At 40.0% G+C, this 20,902-nt stretch overlaps 1 protein-coding gene across 6 annotated transcripts in view; it reads left to right on the top strand.

Moving 5' to 3' along the window:
* RGS7 (regulator of G protein signaling 7) overlaps positions 1 to 20,902 on the top strand; it is a 501,886-nt gene that overhangs the window by 313,824 nt on the left and 167,160 nt on the right. For 4 of the 6 annotated variants that reach the window (XM_059145947.1, XM_059145950.1, XM_059145948.1 and 1 more), the window contains exon 4: positions 8,669 to 8,719. The exons of 1 other annotated variant lie outside the window; for it this stretch is intronic. In XM_059145947.1, coding sequence (XP_059001930.1) covers positions 8,669 to 8,719 — 51 coding nt within the window. Of the gene's footprint in view, positions 1 to 8,668; positions 8,720 to 9,251; positions 9,270 to 20,902 lie in introns of those variants that run through there. One more of the 6 variants, XM_059145954.1, reaches the window with a different exon arrangement.

Below are 20,902 nucleotides of genomic sequence, written 5' to 3'. Positions count from 1 at the left end.
CTTCTTGTGAGTGATGCTGCAGTGAACGTGGGAGGGAACATCTCTCTTTGCAGCACTGATTTTATTTCCTCTGGGTGTATAACCAGACAACGGATTGCTGGATCATATGGTAGTTTTATTTTTAATTTTTTGAGGAATCTCCATGCTGTTTTCCCTCTTGTCTGTACCAACTTACATTCCCATCGGCAGTGTAGAAGGGTTCCCTTTTCTCCACATCCTTGTTATAGTTTATTTATTCATTTTATAACAGCCATCCTAACAGTTGTGAGGTGATAATCTCATTGTGGTTCTGATTTGCATTTCTCTGATGACCGAGAAATTTTTCTTCTTATTTTTTAAAGATTTTATTAATTTAGAGAGAGAGAGAGAGAGAGAACAAGTGCACAGAAGGAGAGGGAAATGCAGACTTCCTGTTGAGCAGAAAGCCCATTCTCGGCAAGAGCCTTTTCATAATGCTTGCTGACCACCTGTATGTCTTCTTTCAAAAATTATCTGCTCTGGTCATTTGCTCATAATTTAGTTAAGTTGTTAACTTTTTTTTTCTGTTGAGATGAATGAGTCTTATATATTTTGGATATTAACCCCTTATGATGAGGTATATAGTTTGTAAATATTTTCTCCCAGGAAATAGATTATGTGTTCATTTTGTTCATTCTTTTCTTTGCTGCTCAGATGGTTTTCATTTTGATCTATTTCCACTTACTTATTTTTGCTTTCATTGCCTGAGCTTTTGGTATCACACACAGAAAATTATTGGCAGGGCTAATGTTGAGGAAGCTTTTCCTTGTGTTTTCTAAAAAGATTTTTATGGTTTCAGGTCATATATTCAAATCTTTAAGCCATTTTGAGTTGATATTCATGTATGGTATAATACAGGGGTCTAACTTCATTCTTTTGCATGTGACTCTCTAGTTTTCCAAGCATGGAAGAGATTATCTTTTCCCCATTGTGTTTCTTGGCACCCTCAAGCAATGTAATAATATTCAGTGCTAGGAAAGAAATGAGCTATCAAGCCATGAAAAGACATGAAAGAAATTCAAATGCATATTACTAACTGTAGAAGTCAATCTGTAAAGTCTACATATTGCATGATTCCAACTATATAGCATTCCAAAAAGTGCAAAACCTGGGAGACAATTAAGAGATCAGTAGTTGACGGAGGTTAGCGGAGAAGGTGCGGTGAGGAGGATTTTCGGGGTGGTAAAGCTATTCGGTATGATACAAGGTGGTGGACGTGTGCTGTTATAAATTTATCTAAACCCACAGAATGTCAAACACCGAGAGTGAGTTATATAAACTGGGGACTCTGGGTGATAATGAAGGGTCGATGCAGGTTCATCAAATATAATAAATGTAGGGCTGGGGCGTTGATCCTAGGAAGGGCTATGCCTGTGCGAGAGCAGGAGGTGTATGGGAAATCTCTGCACTTTCTGTTCAATATCATGTGAACCTTAAACTTCTCTAGAACGTAGGTCTATTCTTAAAAAGTTTAATGATGCATCATGCTTTTGCTTGCTCGACTTTAAAATCGGTATATACGAGGAAATATACTAGCATTAGGAATAGAATTTTTAAAGTATACAAAACGTCCTGATCAGTGCAGATGTGAATGGGATGAAAAATATGTATATAACAATGTAAATAATTCCAATAAATTAGAAAAAGAGCAAATGTTAAAGTATTAAAATGATTAAAAAAATATGAAATTGCCAAAATGTAGTGTGGGCCTCAGTGTAATTACTTTTCAACTCTGAATGTATTAACTTCATTGACCAAATGTGGCAAAGTAGACGTGTTTAAGTATAAATATTGTTGACAACAGGACACATCTATTTATCTATATAGAACTATTCTTTTTTTTCAAAATGGAGGCTTTCTAGTTTAAAAGGTACTGTTCAAATTTAACTGTAGCTTATTAGAAGTTTGATTATTTTACAAGACATTCTTCATCCAAAGATACCAAGTGACTCTTAATTTTATAGCATTGAAAGTATAAAGCTTGTTTCAGTAGCCATGATCGCTAAGGAATCTCAATAACTAGCTCAAAATACAGGAAGATTACAAAGTGTTAAGGAGCACTATATTCCGAGTTCGGTCTTTGAGAAATGCAGTTCAAATCCTGACTTGTAGGTCTTGAGACTCTATTGGGTACCGTGCTCAAGTCCTTGAGGATTTTACAACCTAGTGGTGTAGATACTATGTATTCAACATAGGAAGTGGATATGATATTGTCTTGAGTGGAGGAAGCTGTTCCAACTGGAATATACAGTGTCTATAAAAGCCCAGAGTATTAAGCATCAGGCTACGTATGGTTAAAGAAGTTCAGGTTGATTCTCTTCAAGTTATAAAATCCAGGAGGGGGAAGTGTAGGAGCTAAGGCTGAGAGGCAGAAAAAGGAGGTAAGCCAGGAAGGACCTTGTGTGCCATGCAAGTCCTCAGACTCTATCCAGGTGCCGAGAAGGTCTTTGCAAACTTCCATTAGGAGAGAGGCGTATTTGGATATGCATTTTGGATGGTTCATTCCTATTTTGGTTCTGGACATTTTCATTTGTTGCACTTCTGAAAATTTACTATTGAAATCTGAAGTAGAGATTTTTCATGGAAATGTATGTGAAATACCCTATTCTGCAGGAAAAACTCAGGAAATGTCAATTTATTCCGACTTCCTGTGGCAGCTGAGACTGCACTAACAGAAAGTTTTATCAATCAGTACGTGTTTTCTCCATCTCTTATGTCCCTCAGAGACACCATTAACAGCTAGACATGGCCTCTGTCTACTTTTAAGGGGTTTATGTTCTCAGAACAAGAATGGTCTCAAATCTCTTCTTTATGCCTAGTAGCTTAATTAATTGATTAATCAATCAATCACTCATTTATGGTTGGTAAGTTCTAGTGTATTACCTAATGCAAAATTTATATTTGCACACTTAACACTTTTATTACTTATTGCATCTTTTGTGAGTCTAAAGAATTGTGAAATGAAAAAAATATAAAATTTTAAAAATGTTCTTCAGAAGGATCCCATATCCTCCGTTCCGAGGGAACATTGCAAGCTCATCCTTCTCTTGATTTTTCACAATGTTCTTTATCTCAATAAAGGCCACATCAAGGAACCACTTCTCCCTTCCGTGGCCTAATTCCACAGCGTTTCGCACAGGTCCCCACACCATCTCATACACAAGACAAGGGATGTTGCTCAGAACACCCTTTGGAAAAAATCTGCTCTGTTTGGTCAGTAATCTTCTTGATTCTGGGAGAGGGTGGGCGGCCGTCCTTAGGATCATCTCGATGTCCTTGTGTCTTTGGATTCTTGTCATCTTTGCTGTTTGCCATTTCTGCTGCCTTTCCTCTCAGCTTGTTAGGCTTTGAAGGGGCCTCAGAATCCTTGCTTTGTGTCTGAAGAAATCTTTTTATGGCTTATGGAACTTACACAACAAAGTTTAAAAATCCAGAGGGCGCCTGGGTGGCTCAGTGGGTTAAAGCCTCTGCCTTCGGCTCAGGTCATGATCCCAGTGTCCTGGGATCGAGCCCAGCACTGGGTTCTCTGCTCAGCGGGGAGCCTGCTTCCTCCTCTCTCTCTGCCTGCCTCTGCCTACTTGTGATCTCTGTCAAATAAATAAATAAAATCTTTAAAAGAAAAAAAGTTTAAAAATCCAGATAAATTGTCATGATCAAAATTAAAGATCTGCTCGGAAAAACAACCTAGGAGCTCTGCCTCAAGCAAAAAAAAAAGCCTATATATTTTCCTGAAAGAGAAATATTCAAAAGGTCAGTGCCTTTACCTCAGGAATATTTCAGCCTCTTCCGCTGATTAAGAGCTAAAGTTTTCACAAATGGCTTTAGCAGAACTTACAAAAAGAGATTATTTTGTAAAGGATATACACCAAAAGTATAACCATTCTGGTGGCTTACAAAGTCTTCTGATATCATAGGTACAAACATTTCACAGTATTTTCCTGTTTGTGAACCTGCAGTTGAGGGTTCGGTTGGCTGTGGCCGACACTTGTAGCTGAGAGTGTGTCCTCACCCGTAGGAGGAGCACAGCTGCCGTGGGAGTGATGCGGGCTCAGGACACAGGGTCTGGCTCCGCCGTGTCTCTTGGCAGCACAGCAGAGTGGGGGAGCCCTTTTGCACTCAGGTTTCGGTGAGAAATAATACTGGGGTCTAGACATCGTTCACTGCTTTGCTTTCATCATGGGTGGAGTGGTAAAGGGTTAGCACTGACCTGGGAAAATTATCACCGCGAAAGGTGATTGTGAGCGACGAAAATTTTATGCCGGCCAAATATCCTTTGCATGATGGATACCATCTTTTTTTTTTTTTTTTAATTTATTTATTTGACTGAGAGAGATCACAAGTAGGCAGAGAGGCAGGCAGAGAGAGAGAGAGAGGAGGAAGCAGGCTCCCTGCTGAGCAGAGAGCCTGATGCGGGACTCGATCCCAGGACCCTGAGATCATGACCTGAGCCGAAGGCAGTGGCCTAACCCACTGAGCCACCCAGGCGCCCTACCATCTTTTTGTAAAGTTTTTTCAAGAATGGTCTGGAGAGGGAACCTTGTTATCAATTCATACATTTCTTTAACGTCTTACTAATCTGCTTTTACATGTCAGACACTGGGCTGGGTGCTTGGGATCCAAAGAGCAATGACAGCCTCCTGCGGGGAGGGTGGGGTGAGTAGCTTCCTGGAGTCGGTACTGTGTGACCTGAACTGTCTGGACTGAGTTGGAATCGGCTGAAGGAAAAGGGATCGGGACGGAATAGCGTCAGCAAATCATCGAAGTCAGAAACAATGCAGCACGTGGGCAACGCTGAGCAGTGTGCCAGGAACTCCCTTGCCTGTTTGTTTGGCTGGTTTTCATTGTTCAAATCAGATTCCTGGGACTGCGCCATAATAAAACCTCTACTTCTTCTGCTAAGGAGAGGGAGCATGTAATTTTGTAACTGTGAGAGCTACAAGAGTAACCTCTAAGAATTCAAAGCAAGAGTGTAGATACTGCTCAGGGCTCAAGTTCCCAAAAGCTGTAGTCATACAGGTTTTTCTTTTATTTCTCGGGGTTTTAAGATATTATTGCATTTCTCAACAAACTTCATGTTGTAGCTGTTCAAGAGCCCTTCTGCCATTTTTTTAAGATTTTGTTTATTTATTTGACAGACAGAGATCACAAGTAGGCAGAGAGGCAGGCAGAGAGAGAGGAGGAAGCAAGCTCCCTGCTGAGCAGAGAGCCCAATTCAGGGCTCGATCCCAGGACCCTGGGATCATGACCTGAGACGAAGCCAGAGGCTTTAACCCACTGAGCCACCCAAGCTCCCCAATTGCCGTTTTTTAAAGAAAAGAAAGAACACCAAAAAGCAAAAAAGACAACAAAAAATTCTCTATTTTACTGCAAAGCCCTCAGAAAAAAAGATGGATGGAAGTCTAAAATACTCCGGATGTGTACATTTACACAAATCTGTTCATCTATTCGTTAGACAAAGGCTGGGATGTTGCTGGAAATGTGCCTTTCTTTCCTACACCCTCCTGTCTGTAAGGCACCCCTTTTAAATCTGAATTGTCATTCTCAAGGTGCCTGCGATACCACATTTTTCTTTCAGTGTTCTGGTTCCATCCAGATGCTGACATTTTTCTCTCTCTGTGTCTGCCTCTCTCTGAGAGTTAAGGTCCTGTTCTCATGCATGCACGACAGGCGAATATGGTGGATTTGGGTATATATTTAACCATAAAGTCATTCATAATGTTCTAAGTTAAAACCATAAGGATACTGGGGTGACACACAACAATAAAACCGCTCTAAGAACATCTCCTAAGTGATATTGCCAGTGGTCCAGTCATCCCTTTCAGAGCTGCCCTAAGAACATGACCATAACAGAAGTGCTCAAATCGAGGCTAGGAAAGAAAGTTTCCTGTTTCCTGAGTTAAATGTAGTTTCAAATTAAGCTTCTTTGTATTTCTTTCTGCTCAGAAAAAAAAAAAGAAGAAACCTTAAAAAAAAAAAAAAAAAAAAAAAAAAAAAAACTTTCCCTAAAAGCATTTTTAAATCATTTTTCACACTAAGAGAAAATTATAGTCTTGGAACTAGTGTTTGGCTCTCTTCAAAAGAATGGAAAATTTCCAGCGGCTGCTCACATATGTTCCCCAAGTCGATGCTCAAATATGGAAAATGAGCAAGGTACCTGAAAATAGTGCGTGAGATTTGGGTACCTGGAATTCTGCAGGGGTTAAGTATCTGTACGTACCTAGTTGAAAAACTGAGTCCCCCTCCTATTTTTTATAGGGATGACAATGGTTCAAGATAAGTTAGGTTATAAGGCTGAACATAACACTGAGAAATATCTGTGTTCTTGTGAGCAGTCTCCCTCTCTGCCTTCTCTTAGAGCTGCTTTAGGATCGAGGTGACTCCATCTTCGTCCACGGGATGAAGTTGTAATGGCAGTTGTAAAAGTAACCGTTGTAAAAGAATCCAAGTGATTCAACACATGAAGTCATTTAAAAAATGCACACACATCTTATTTTTTTTATTTTTATTTTGAAAGATTTTTTAAAGTAATCTTTACACCCAACATAGGGTTCAAACTCACCACCCCAAGATCAAGAGCTGCATGCTCTACTGACACAGCTGCCAGGTGCCCCAAGTTTATTCTGAAGATAGTTTTGAACTTTTCTGCAGGAAGCAGCAAGAATTATGTAGCCGCTGTGAATGTCAGTCATGGGCTGCGTCTCAGGCGCGATGGAAGCCAGGTTCTGAGAGGTGGGAGTGGAATTTTAGGTCACACAAAATTTCATTCATGCAGCCCTGATGAGGCTTACTATACATGCACAACTATTTTCATATGTATTTTTGGCTGTTTTTTGTTGAAATGAGTGATGCTGAAAACCAAATTTAAGTAGAGGAATATTTCGGGTAAATCAAGGCCTCTTCATGATTCTCCCATTCTGCTCATATTTTCACCGTTCTTTCCATCCGCGTTGCATCCTGATCCTGCCCTGGGAACCTTGAGTTCTCCTCCTGGTCTCCCACTGGCCACCCCCATGCCTAACTAGTCATAAAGTCCTGAAGCAAGACTCTCATTTTGCTTTAATTCACTTGTACATGGAACTGGTTCAGTAATTTTCCTTTCAATCATGGATCTCAACCAGTGGAAATGCTGGCTTCCCTGCTTTCTCTCTGACCGGCCCAAGGCACTCCCGCATGCATTGCCAATCGAATTCCTTGAACTTGTTTTGATAAGGTCGTTCTTCTGTTTAAAACAAAACACAGCAGAACGTTCCATGTCTCCCTTCCTCTGCCCGATTTATAGGAAAAAATTTTAGTTCTTTCTCCTGGAATTCAAGATGTGCTGAACACACTGTGAACGCTCTTATTAGTGTCCCAGTCCTGTTATTCCCCGCACGGGGTGTGAAGAAAGAATGCAGTCATTTCTTGCTGCCTACTGGCCCCCTTTTAACTTTGACATGGGCCTTCAGTAACTACATTTTGTATTTTTCATATATCCAAATCTAGCTCAAACATTATATTTTCCGCAGACCCTGCTTCCCGTATTCTGTATGAAGTGAAAACCTATATTTGCTCATTTTTTTTCATCGCACATTATCAAACACTTGCTTTTTTCCAAATGCAGAAAGATGAATATGACGCCTCACTTGGTACTCAAGGACTTTATTCAGATAAACAGTTGCAACATTCTCTTATCTGTGCCACCATACAGGACTACACAGATAACATTTCACTTTCACTGGAGGTTGCTTAAACTCAGTGGACAGAAATGAGGGTCAAGGAAAGTTCTATTGTGTAAATGAATCTTGAGTGTCTTGAAAATAGTGGTAAGACATTTCGGTCAAAGAGAATAGTCCTGTAAAGACACGGAGACTTGAAACACAGAGGAGTTTTCAAAAGCTAAGAAAAAATCTGGTTTGGCTTGAGAGTAGATAAAAGGACCATCTTACAAAGTACTGGTGGTCCCATGCTAAGAACTCTGCTTCACACATAGTGGACACTCAATAAGCAATCATCCAGTGAACAGATGAATGAATCGTTTTGTCCAGTACCAGCATTTTACACCTTCGTGTTTAAATATTTCGTGTTAAATAGTTTACTAGTTTACACCTGGGCGCCTCTTCACATTTGCAAGATGGATGGACCTCCACGGGGATATTACACGGAGTGACATAAGTCAGACAAAGGAAGACAAATGCTGTAGGAGTTCACTAATATGTGGAATCCTGAAACAAAGCAGAAAGAGACTCAGAGTAATACATGCAGAGAACCAACTGGTGATGATTGCCAGAGGAGAGAGCAGAGGAGGGATGGCAGAATGGCCGAAGGGGAGTGGAAGAGACAGACTTCCGGTTACACCATTAATAAGTCATGGGGAAGAACGGGATACGGGGAGTTGTAGTCAGTGGAATTATCATGGTGTCGGATGGGGACAGGTGGAGCCACACCCATGACACGCGGACTTGCTGAGTCACTGTATTGTACGCCTGAAACTGGGGTAGCCTCGTGTGTTAACTGTACTTTGATTTAAAAAAAAAAAAAAAAAAAAGATCTATGCGAAAACGTAAAACAAACTTTCCTACTAATATGAGTGCCAAAAGTTGAGCGTTCTTAAAGTTAACATGTATAAACAAATGTTCACAAGTATTTGTGTTTTTCTTTTTTCTTTTTCTAGGGTCAGACATTGTTCAGTGGTTAATAAAGAACTTAACTATAGAAGATCCAGGTAAATAAATCATTTTCCCATTGATAGAATTATTTTCTTTGTGGTAGAAATATGTTTTTCTTAGGGATGATATGGCAAGCAAGCAAATCTTAAAGATGACCGTTATATTTAAAGTATGCTTTCTGTATCTATACAAATGTTACAGTAGTCAACAAAATGTAACTGAAATTTACTTAGTAGGTTGTAACAATTTTTCCCATATTTAATGCTCCACTTCATAACATTTGATTCAGGTGATTGACAACTATAGACGGGGTAAATGATGTATGTGTTCATAAATAATTACAGATATATAGCCAGTGATTATAAAGTAATGAGATTTCCCTTTATAAAACACATAAAGGTAAAGCTCATTAATTTATAATTTTCCCTAACTCTGTTTTTGCATGAGGTTTGAAAACAATGTTATTTGTGATTTTTATTCCTTTGATCATGCCTTCATGATTTTTTTTTAATGCTCTTATGTAAGTCATGGAGCCATTCACTGTGGTGAACATTATGTCTGCTCTACTTGGCTAAGCTAAGTAGAACTTAACTATAGAAGATCCAGGTAAATAAATCATTTTCCCATTGATAGAATTATCAATTATCCCAGAGTTTGGGAACAGTTTCTACCAGCCCCCCCTTGTACATTGCCTAGAACAAATTCCTACACATGGAAGGCATTTAATGACTTTTTTAAAAATCTTTCACATGAGAAACCAACTTACATCCCTCAAGTGAAAATGAGATGTATTTTGTTTAGAGAAGATGTGAGGGAAACAAACAAAAAGCTTATGAAAATTGGTGTTACAGTGACCAAGAATGACACAGTAGTGAACAGTGACAATACACCAACCACTATACACAGCAAACCATCGCTTCAACTAGAAAAGAATTCAGCACGGGTTTCGTTCTTGCCCCGGTGGTTACCACCTTAGAATGGTTGAGAAATAACATGGAATGGCAGAGGTTTCATTTTTCTTCATCTGAGCTAACTTTATAAAGCCACGTTATCAGAAAGTGTAGCTATAATTTGACACATAAATGCCTTTGCCTACCCCCTGCTCATTTGTACATGAGCGCTTAGAATACCTCTCCCAGCAGGTTAAAAAGGATTAAACCAAGTCAAGATGAAGCACCTGTTGCCCGCATCATATTTGTTACTAAGTGAAAAGAGCAGATGATTCCTGGGGCCGGAGTCACAGTCTTACAAGATTTACATTCTAGTCTCAACTCAGGCTCACTTCACATACTGGAGCACCAGACAAAAGCCTCCAATGCTTGCTTTATTTATTTATTTATTTATTTATTTATTAAAAGAAAAGGAAAGAAAGAAAGAAAACAGATTGTCAGAGTCATGGACAACCAAGAAACTACTGTTTTACTAAAAATTTTCTTGCTCAGAGAGTGAAGTGGATTCAAGAGTATTTCTTGTGAGTTAAGACCAGCAGGGTTCTTTAGTGATCGTCTTGGAAGCAGGGAAAAGGTACATGATAAGCTAATTAGAAGCATCGTTTATAATTTGCAAGACTCATGGTTGGTTGGTGGGTTGCTTTGAATGAACTAGCTCAACCTCTGCAGAGTAAGCAGCTAGATTTTGAGAAAAGTGGGAAGCTTTGATGACTATTCTAATGATATAACAGATTTGCACACAGAAATGCATGTCTGGCCGCATGATTCTGATGAAATACAGTTAGGAACATAACTGAGATCGTGAAAGTAACTGATGACTGTGTGTATGAAATTGGTCATAGCATTTTGGAACTGCTCATAAAGAGAGACCAGATAGTTCTTAGAGCAAGAGGCTTCATTTCAACCATATACATTTTCTGAAATTTTTAAAATGAGAAAGAATGAAATAAGCCTCATGCCAGGCTTCTGTGTGGGTGTCAAGTGTTTGCTTGAAGACCTCTCGGGGTCATGGGAAGTTCCAGATGTCAGTCATTTGTTAAAAGAGGATTTTGTGACAAGTTGGAAAAGACACCAATGCCTGGGGATAGGAGCAGATTCTGATGGTCCATCTGGGAAAACGGGGAGAAAGTGGCATGGTCTTCAGGGTCTTTGTAAGACCAATGAGTCCACATTATTTGTACACTTAGTGTTCAATATTGTGTTAATGAATAGTTAATACCTTTCCATTTCTATCATAATATTTTAGTGCACATCTGGCTGAATGTTTTACTAGAGATTTTGGTACTATTCGACAAATTGTCATGTTCTTTTTTTTTTTTTTAAAGATTTTATTTATTTATTGGATAGAGAGAGAAATCACAAGTAGGCAGAGGCAGGCAGAGAAAGAGGAGGAAGCAGGCTCCCTGTTGAGCAGAGAGCCCGATGCGGGGCTCAATCCCAGCACCCTGGGATCATGACCTGAGCCAAAGGCAGAGGCTTTAACCCACTGAGCCACCCAGGAGCCCCAAATTGTCATGTTCTATCATTCTTTTAAAATAAAGCTGTATCTAGACTTTTAATTAGAATTTAGGATTATTTTTGTTATGTTCATGTACATTCATATCACTGTAGTACACATGCAGGGTTCATCCGAAAGTTTTGTTTTCATCTACCTCTTGGATCCATTTTTACCGTATTTTTTCTAGAAGTTTATTTCTTCCTTGATTTCTTCATACCTTTATTCATTTAATACATATTTTCTGAATTCTTACCATGGGCTAGGCACTGGGAACATGGGAAGAAATTCCCTCCCTGATTGACTTATCTTTGGCTTCTAGGGTGTCATACTCATGGCTTTTGTTCCTTGTCAAGACCCACATGGTCTTCTGCGCCAGGTCTCTGCTCCTAGCTAATCTATCAATGTTGGAATGTCCAAGTTTCTGTCCTAGGTACTTTTCTTTTCTCCATATACACACTGGTGCTCAGTGGCACCATGTGGGGGACTTGGCAGATTCATAGCTTTCATGCTGAGCTCTCCTGGTGTTCTGTGCTACTCTATCTGCATATGTGCATATGCGGCCTCTCTCAGGGGCCAGTCTGAGCATCACCAAAATAGAACCCTGATTAGTCCCCTCTTAAACCTGCTCCTGCTGCCTTCCCAGACCAGTTACAGACATCCCTCTTCTATCTGAGAATATCCTGTGTCTTTTCATTTGTTCAAGGTTGCTTTTTGGTTTCTTTCAGGAGTGTTTTAAAGTTTCTCCATATAGGTTTTGCATGTTTCCTATTAAGTATGTTCCTAGTTATTTTACTTTGTGTTACTAATATATGTAGGTTCTTTTCTTTACTTATTTCTACTAACTGGTTATTCGTACGTATGAATATTATTGATTTATGTATGCTAGTTTTCTATGGCACTACTTTACCAAATATTATTTTTGTTAGTATTTTTAACTAATTTACCGTGAGGCTGGAATATTTCTTCCAGCAGTTTCTTGGGATTGGATGTATTTGCTCAATTCCCGAGCCCCTGTGTATCTGACATTAACTTCTGTTGCCTGTGTGTGTGTTGACAGCTTAACTAGATACAATGTAGGTGAGATAAACTTTTTTCTTTAAAACGCTGTGGATATTAATTCATTGCTTTCATACATTCACTATGGCAAAATCTGAAAACTAATTTTTCATATATATGTAAAATTTATATATATATATATAATTTTCATATATATGTACATATCTATATGCATGTGTGTGTTTTTTCCCCTGCCTAGATTTCTGTGATGTCTTCCCTATCTTTGAAATTCAAAACATAAGTATACAATTGCTAGAGGGTTGTTGGTTGGTTGGTTGGTATTATTTGTATGATCTGGTAGATCATTAACTCTGCTGATTCAGGTTTACTTAAGTTGAAAAAAAATTTTTCTTATTCTATTACTTTGATTTCATTTCTTCATATCTAACATGCATATAATAATGATGCCCAGTACTTAGTGCTTTCCTGAAAATTAAAGAATTAATGTGTATAAAGCAGCTACTGCTAAAAAAAAAAAGTAATCAAGTATTTATTACTATACTTATTACACAATAATTGCTCAAAAACATTAATAAGTATAGTTGGCCTTATATTTGTTTTTGTTATTATGTCTAATCACTCTCCTGTTTATTTATTCTGGTTTATTCGTTTGAAACAGCATTTACTGAAACAGCATTTCCTAGGATGTTTTATTCCGTCTTACAGCTAATTATCATTCATCACTTTCTTCTTTTTTGTGCTTGTCTTAGTGCTTTCCCTGCCTTCTCCCTCTGGGTAAACTTGTCCACTTTGCACATTATAGCATTCATTTTTTTTTTCCTCCACTGGCCAGTCAGCTCTTTATTGCTGGTCATGGAGAGTAAGTCTTTCGCATCTCGAGCTTTCTTCATTCTCTCCGGTTCTGTACTTCCCCCTGCCCTTTGGCACGCCCCTGCTTGTCACAGCCTGCTGTCCCGTGAGTCATCTCTCATCCCTTCTTTCGCTACATCAGTGTCATTCACTTTCACTGTTTTAATTGCACGTGGAAGAGACTGTCGTTACGTTTGCTTCATGCCATTTCATGTCTTAGAAATGTCCGTGGGTTTGTTTTACAAATTGTTTTCCCACCTCTTCTCCTCAAACATAAAGAACTCCTCCCAGGACGGATGTTTGCCTGTTGGCAGGGCGGTTGGGTTGTCTTCCATGACTCAGTGCCACAGTTCCCCTTCTTCGCAGCAGGAGCTGCAGGGCTGGTGGTACTAGTTTGCATTAGCAGGTTAGCTCTAGTTCTTAGTTAGACGGAGCATAGTGAGAAGGACAGGAGCGGGGAGCGATCCCAGCCCCAGGACCTCTTCGTGGTGCCTTCGTGGTGCCTTACTGTCTCTGACGGTGATGGGCCCTTTCCATGTGCCACACTCGCACCCTGCAGTCTGCTTTGTCAGTTTCCAGCTGCCTGCACGCTGGGGGCACGCCAGACCTCCGTGCTGTGTGCTCGGCACGTGGTGGAGAGACTCTGCTGTTCGGTGCCTCCAATGAACAGCCTCCAAAGTCATGTGCTTCCTTCTCTTCTGTGTTCGGACCTTTCCACCGCAGTCATCTTCCAAAGTCTTCTCAACCTAGTACCATGGTGCTTTCCTAGGACGGTTTTGCAATCTGGTCCAAAAGATAGTATAGTGTTAGACTTTGGGGCATGTGTTTTGGCATCCTTCCCGAAATTTTTTTTAAAGATTTTATTTATTTATTTGACAGAAAGAGAGATCACAAGCAGGCAAAGAGGCAGGCAGAGAGAGAGGGGTGAGCAGGCTCCCTCTGAGCAGAGAGCCTGATGCAGGGCTCGATCCCAGGGCCCTGAGATCATGACCCGAGCTGAAGGCAGAGGCTTAACCCACTGAACCACCAGGCACCTCCCTTCCCTAATTTTTAATGCTGAATGCAGGTTTCTGGTTTTTTGTGCGTAATTAGTTGCTATTGATGATTATTTAGTTATTAAAAACTTCACTTATGTTGTTGTAGTGCAAAGAGTTAATTTTTTAATACCTTTCAACTCTATTACTGAGAACATAGAATATGTATGAAAATACAAAGCACAGAATAAATTGCATTAGTCTCAGAGTTAGAGCCTAGCTGATGGAATAAAGTAGCACTTTGACATTTTAGAGAGGAAAATTGATGTACGTCAGCTGTTGGTTGGGGCAGGGGAGGGAGATGAAGAATTTAGCCCTCGGTGCATCTCTGTCCACATTGGCACCCATTGGGAAGCATGATGTCTACCACCTTGTCTTCAGCTGGTCCACTCCACTGGTTTTGTGTTTTTTTGTTCCCATTGACAGGGCCTCTTCCTGTCTGTTTACAATCTTTGCTTCCGCCAAGGTCAGTCTGGGCGCCTACGAAGTGATTCTTCCTCACAGCGGGAATGTGTGCTGTGCTTCCCAATGACCTATGGTGTTTTTCTCTTACTCTTAGTTACGTAAGAATATTCTGCTGCTCTCCCAGCATTTGGAGGCATGAGATTCTTTCAGGAAACCCAAGCTCTTTCTGCCTGGACATATACCACATAGTCTTTGCAGCATGATCCTTCTGGATTACCAGGTCTCTATGTGGGAAACAAGGATGCAATACCTTTTGCTGGTTTTTTCCCCTTGCTTGAAACAGTATTTCACCATATCAATTAGCTTTTGCTGTGTAAACTTGGTGGCTTAAAATAAACAGCTGTTTTATTTAGCTCATAATTCTAGGAGTTTGCTATGTTGATTTCTGCCGGGCTTTCTTCTGGATTGTAGCCAGGTGCTTGGGTTGGACAGTCTAGGATTTGAGGGGATATTTGGTGCTTGGTGGGTTGTCAATTAGTGTGTCTCAGTCTCTCATCCTTCAGACTGCTAGGAATGGATTCTTACTAGAGTAGTTCAGAGTTCCAACCACAACACAAACTTCTATTCTGCCAGGGCAAGCACCATGGCCAAGTTCAGAGCCACTGTAGGGAAGGGCTGTCCAAGAGTATAGGTGCAGAGAGGTATGTGAACAAATTTGGGCAGTGACTGCGAAAATCTTCCTCATCTATATTTGTTCCGTCTTTCAGATCTGCCTTTCTGTGGTATGGACTGTTAGCTTTTGGCTTGCATTTGCAAAATTTATCCTCCAGGACTTAGTTATCTTTTATTAGTGAACATGCTTTGTGTCTAATATCATGTCATTAATTATGGATGATACTTTGAGATGGTTTATCAAAAGACAAAGCTTCGGTGAAGGTTGGCACCCTTTACCAAATGCCTGGCAGACATGAGTAACTTCTTGACGTCGCCCTGCTCATCTGTGATCCCTGTTGCCTCTCCCTGGAAGAGCTACCCTTGCCAAGCTCTAGAAGAACTGCTGACCGAGGTAGGGACTTCCTTGAGAGCCTCAGTCTGATGAATGCCGGGCGTTGAAATGAGCCCCACTGTGACCCCTGGATGGTTGAAGAACATGAATATCTCTGTGTTCTCTGAGAAGTACCCTGCTGGTCCCACCTTTCTCTTTCTCTCTGTTCACCCACACTCCTTGGGATCCCAGTGTTCCTGGAGAGGCTTCCTGGCATTGATGTTGAGTCGTGGGCTTTGCAGACGTACTCAAGCTCGCATTTTGATTCAGGCACTTACTGGCTGTGGAGACTGGGCAGCTCAGTTAACTTCTCTCTCTCTCTTTCTCTCTCTCTCTCTCTCTTTTTCTTCATCAGCAAAATGTTTTTAATACAATGTCTTGTGAAGCTTAAATGAGTCAGCATTCAAGTGTGCCCAAATCTTGATTTTATTTTTAAATAGGCCAGATTCTTTTAAAACTCTGAGCATTTGCAAGCACAGTGAGCTGAACTGAACTCTTTAAAATGCTTGCAATTTTTATACGAGCCTTCCAATGCAAACCCTTCTGTGAGGACTTCTCTCCATAACTCAGCTCCCAATTGCTTTTCTTGACCATTAATTATTTACATTTCCTACTACTCAGTTTGTTGCTTAATTTTATCATTTATTTCACATGTTGGTCTTACTGCTTTAGTCAAATCTAAACAACGTAATGGCAGAGGACACACATCTTCTCTAGTCATTGACTAAAGTACCAAGTTCAGTCAGTTCTCAACACTTCCTCGATTTTTACGAATGAGACTCCATTGAAGTGATATTAAGATGACTCAGTGTGTGTTCTTCTAAATAGTTGGGGAAGAGTCAAGAGAAAGAAGTTTAACTAAACCATACCCATGAAAGAAATGATTTAAAATGCAGATAGAAGAATAAGATTAAGAATAAATATGGATTTATCCAGAATAAAAGCTTAATGCTCAATAGTTGCAAAATTTCTTCCTCCTGAAGTATTGTCTACTGTAAAAATATCTGGAAAATTGAGATTCAGACAAAACAACCAGATGTTTTGCTTACATATCATTTAACTGGATGGAGTATCTTAATTGTTTATGTTTACCCTTAGAGTCTGTCATTTACCTCCCAACCCTCCGTAAGTCCTCTAGAGAAAATGATCAAAATTCTGTTTATGAATTAATGAAACTCTGTTACAAATAGCCTTTGTATCCCATGGTTTTGGTTGGCTTGCCAGAGGAATTAGCCCAAGGAATGTGAGGATGTATCAGAATCGAGAAAGTATAGAATGCATCCATTATCCTTGATAATGTTTTGTACCTGCAAAGTATTTCATGCTATTCCAAATCATTTTAAATAGATTATCTTATTTGATTACTCCAACAAATCTTGAAGTAGTCATGCAGACATCGCATTTCACAATTGGCAAGTCAGCTGAGAAAAGCACGAATATCCAAAATCACGCAAAAACCTATGCAATGAAATAGAACCTTGGTCTCCCAATCTATAGCCCGTGTGTCTTCTCCTTTGGCACAACTATTTCAGGCTGAGATTCTACTTTTCCTTAAGTGGTTGACAACCATGAGAGGCACATGGATCCACCCAACCGCATGGTCCTTTACATTGTGTCTTTTGGACTGAGGTAATTAATTTTCATAGATTTGGTGTTCTATTTAGCTACTGCATCCTGGGCATACCCTTTGTTAGAGCCATTGTCTACGTATTCCAATGCGTGTCTATTACAGTCAAAGTAAAAAGGCATCTTTTCCATATGCTCTTCATATTGTTCAGACAACAATTTTGCTTGGCTAGCAGGAGGACAGAAATATTTAAAACACTCTTCTAATTAATCTAGACTCTTGTGTTAAAAAAAAAAAAGCTTATAAAAATACCCATTTTACTGTCCATTCTGCATTCCATTGTCCATTCGCTGTGAAAGAAATAAAGCAACTCCTTGGTTATTTCTTGTTCAGATGCTCATGAACCATGCATTACAGGAAAGCGTTCTGGGTTTCTAAGACATTGTTTAACATTGTGGTGATGACATGCAAGAAATCATAGGTCAGAGCCATCACATACACCTCTCACAAGATGGGTCCTTTTGATCTAGCTCAAGATAATGGATATTACCTAAGCATACATCTTTTCAAATGTGCACTTTCTGTTATAAATAATGCTTCAAGAAAACATGAATAAATTCCTCCTATCCTTGGACACCTGCTCCCAACCCATGTCTCTACTACTGCAGCCAAAGCTTCATAGCTATGAACATGAGGAGTATGCTCACTGCTCTAATTATTTTCATGTGGGATGAGCAGAAGCTATGGGTTTTTTTTTTTATGTATTCATTTCAGTGTGTTATTAGCTGAGCAGTAATTCCTTTCTGCATATATTCCATTAGCATCCACCTTTAAAAAATTATGGTACCTTGTACATTTAATATCATCAGGAGCATTTCCCGTGGTGACCACTGACCCTTGAGAGTACTACACCAAGGCGGAAAGTGAGGTCGTCTGCAGGTGTTTGCTCCGTGTCTCGCATTCAGAGGAATCAGTGCCAGTGACTAACGCCCAGTCACATCCAGCCGTTGAGATCAACTCTCATTTAGCTTATTATCGAGCCATCCCCCTTTATCCATTTATGTGTCGATGTATGTATGTTCTGCATTTGCATTTAAATTCTCTACTTCGTAATGGAACCTGAGACTGCTCGTATCATGGGGCTGATGTAACTCTACAGTTGCTCTACACAGTTAAAACTCAAAGCCCAAAATACACTGAGGAGTCTTCATAAAGTCAACAAATAAGAGTTTTCCTTACCAGAATAGCAGTTGTCATTCCCGGTACGTCTGCTATGGTTTCAGCCACCAACAGGCCATTTCCTGCTAATGGAAGCCTCTTCTGCTAGGGCTTCTGGCCGCCTTCATATTTCCTCTTCCATGACTTTGTTGCAAATAACAATGAAAAAGACCTATAACACATGACCATTAGTTCATTGGTTCCCTCCGGGGGCCGTGCTGGATGTTCACTTCTCCTCTGAAGGAGATGAGAGAGCTCATGTGTACTGAATCCCAACAGTGAGCCAACACCATGTTGAGAACTTGATATGCATTATTAGTGTTAAAGAAAAAAGGGCAAGAAACTCCATGAAGCAGGTGACCTATCAGAAAACTAAGTTTCAGACCATGAAGCTACCAGGAAGGAACCAGTATTCTAATCCAGGTACACTGATTTCAAAACAGTAACATGTTCACATCCAGAGAAGTATCAATTTCACTTTACAGCTGAGGTCCCTAAGGCTTAGAGCAGAGCTGAGAGGTTGAGTGGGGATTCAGCCCTGATGTATGTCAGACATGATGCCAACACATGCGCTCGTTAGAGATGCGCTAGCTGTCGTCTCTCTCTGCCACTTCCCTCTTTCGGTTTGTACTGGCTCGCACGTGCACCTATAAATGCCAGCTCCAGAGTTTTATCATCTTTCCCATTTTTACCTGATTGGCAGATTTTTTTTTATGTGCCACTTATTAGAGTTGCCAACAATTAAGGAAAGTGCTGAAAACAGCTGGGAATATAATTAGAATTGCTGTCTTTTTGCTTGTAAAAGTTGAGCAAGTAAAATGATGCCAGACTTCAATGTACTTTTTTTTTTTTTTTTTTTAATTAACAGATAATGTACTTGCTTCAGGGATACAGGTCTGTGAACCGTCGGGCTTACACAATTCACATTACTCACCAGAGCACATACCCTCCTCAATGCCCCTCACCCAGACACCCCATCCTCCTCATCCCTCTCCCCTCCAGCAGTCCTCAGCTTGTTTCCTGAGATGAAGAGTCTCTTATGATTTGTCTCCCTCCCTGGTCCCATCTTGTTTCATTTTTCCCTCCCTTCCTCACACAACCCCCTGCCCTGCCCCTCGAATTCCTCATATCAGCAAGATCACATGATAATTGTCTTTCTCTGAGTGACTTACTTCGCTTAGCATAATACCCTCTAGTTCCAACCATGTTGTTGCAAATGGCAAGATTTCAGTTTTTTGATGGCTGCATAGTATTCCATTGTGTATATATACCACATCTTCTTTACCCATTCATCTGTTGCTGGACATCTAGGTTCCTTCCATAGTTTGGCTATTGTGGACATTGCTGCTATAAACATTCGGGTGCACATGCCCCTTTGGATTAGTACTTTTGTATTTTTTTTTTCTTAAGATTTTTTTTTTTTTTGGACAGGCAGAGATCACAAGTAGGCAGAGAGAGAGAGAGAGAGGAGGAAGCAGGCTCCCTGCTGAGCAGAGAGCCTGATGTGGGGCTTGATTCCAGGACCCTGGGATCATGACCTGAGCCAACGGCAGAGGCTTTAACCCACTGAGCCACCCAGGCACCCCTGTACTTTTGTATTTTGGGGGTAGATACCCATTAGTGAGATTGCTGGGTCCTAAGGTAGCTCTTCAGTGCACTTTTGAATAGTTGTTTAAATTCGCTTAGGCACATCTCATGTCTCAGCAGAGATTGATATTTCTATCCTACGCACTAGGAGAAAAAAAAAAAAAAAAAGTAAAGACCAAATGGAAAAGCTCAATTGCCCATTGGTGTAATTCTTCTAGCAGCTGGTGACATCTCTGTTGTTTTCTTCTTTTTAGACCTTTGCTGTCTATGTTATTAGCCTTCTCGTCTACACATGTTCCTTTAATAAGCCAACTTGAATTTTTTTGTTTTGCACAAGAGATATAGCATACACATTTTTTTTTAAAGTAGGAGTTTTACATAGAAGAAAGAAAGGAAGTAAAGAAAGAAAGTATAAAGAAGAAAAGAAAGGTAGAAAGGATTTGGTAAAGCTAGTAAGGCCTGGAGCTTAGGACATCACTGGAAATAAGTCAGTTCTTCAGGATTTGGCCGGCCCCCCAGAAAGGGACAGGGAAATGCAGGCAATTATATCCGTTATCCAGAGGGAGCTATGGTCGGTTGTGAGCTATTTGAGAAGTCAGGCCCTTTTATTTTTTATTAAGATAACAGTATTTTTTTATTTCCCAACTGAAGAATGAGTTAGGATTTTCCCCTCCATATCTGAGCTGAGAGCAAGGCTGTTTGTCCTTTTGATTAAGTTTTTCCAATTGTGAGATCTCAGCATGGCAGGAAATGTTTGCAACAACAGCACTGAACACATGAGAGCAGAGCCCACAGAAGCTTTGCGACTGGAATGTGATCCTACCAAGGCATGAATGCACCTGTCTCTTCACTATCATTTGGTTGCAAAACCATTCATAAAGATTACTGCTCTCACAGTAAATTTAAAAAAAAAAAAAAAACTTTTTAAAATAATGGGGTCTAAGAAACTCAATGTTAACATATAATGTGATTTTTATATTTTGAAAATCCCCCTGTAAGCAAGAGAGACTCTGTGTCTAATAAAACTAAAACAGGTTTTCAATTTTGAAATTCTGTTACAATTCCAGTG

Source organism: Mustela lutreola, chromosome 14 (assembly GCF_030435805.1).
Source record: "Mustela lutreola isolate mMusLut2 chromosome 14, mMusLut2.pri, whole genome shotgun sequence".
Classification (NCBI taxonomy): domain Eukaryota; kingdom Metazoa; phylum Chordata; class Mammalia; order Carnivora; family Mustelidae; genus Mustela; species Mustela lutreola.
The sequence above is the reverse complement of the archived record's forward strand: the minus strand, read 5'-3'. Positions and strand labels throughout refer to the sequence as shown.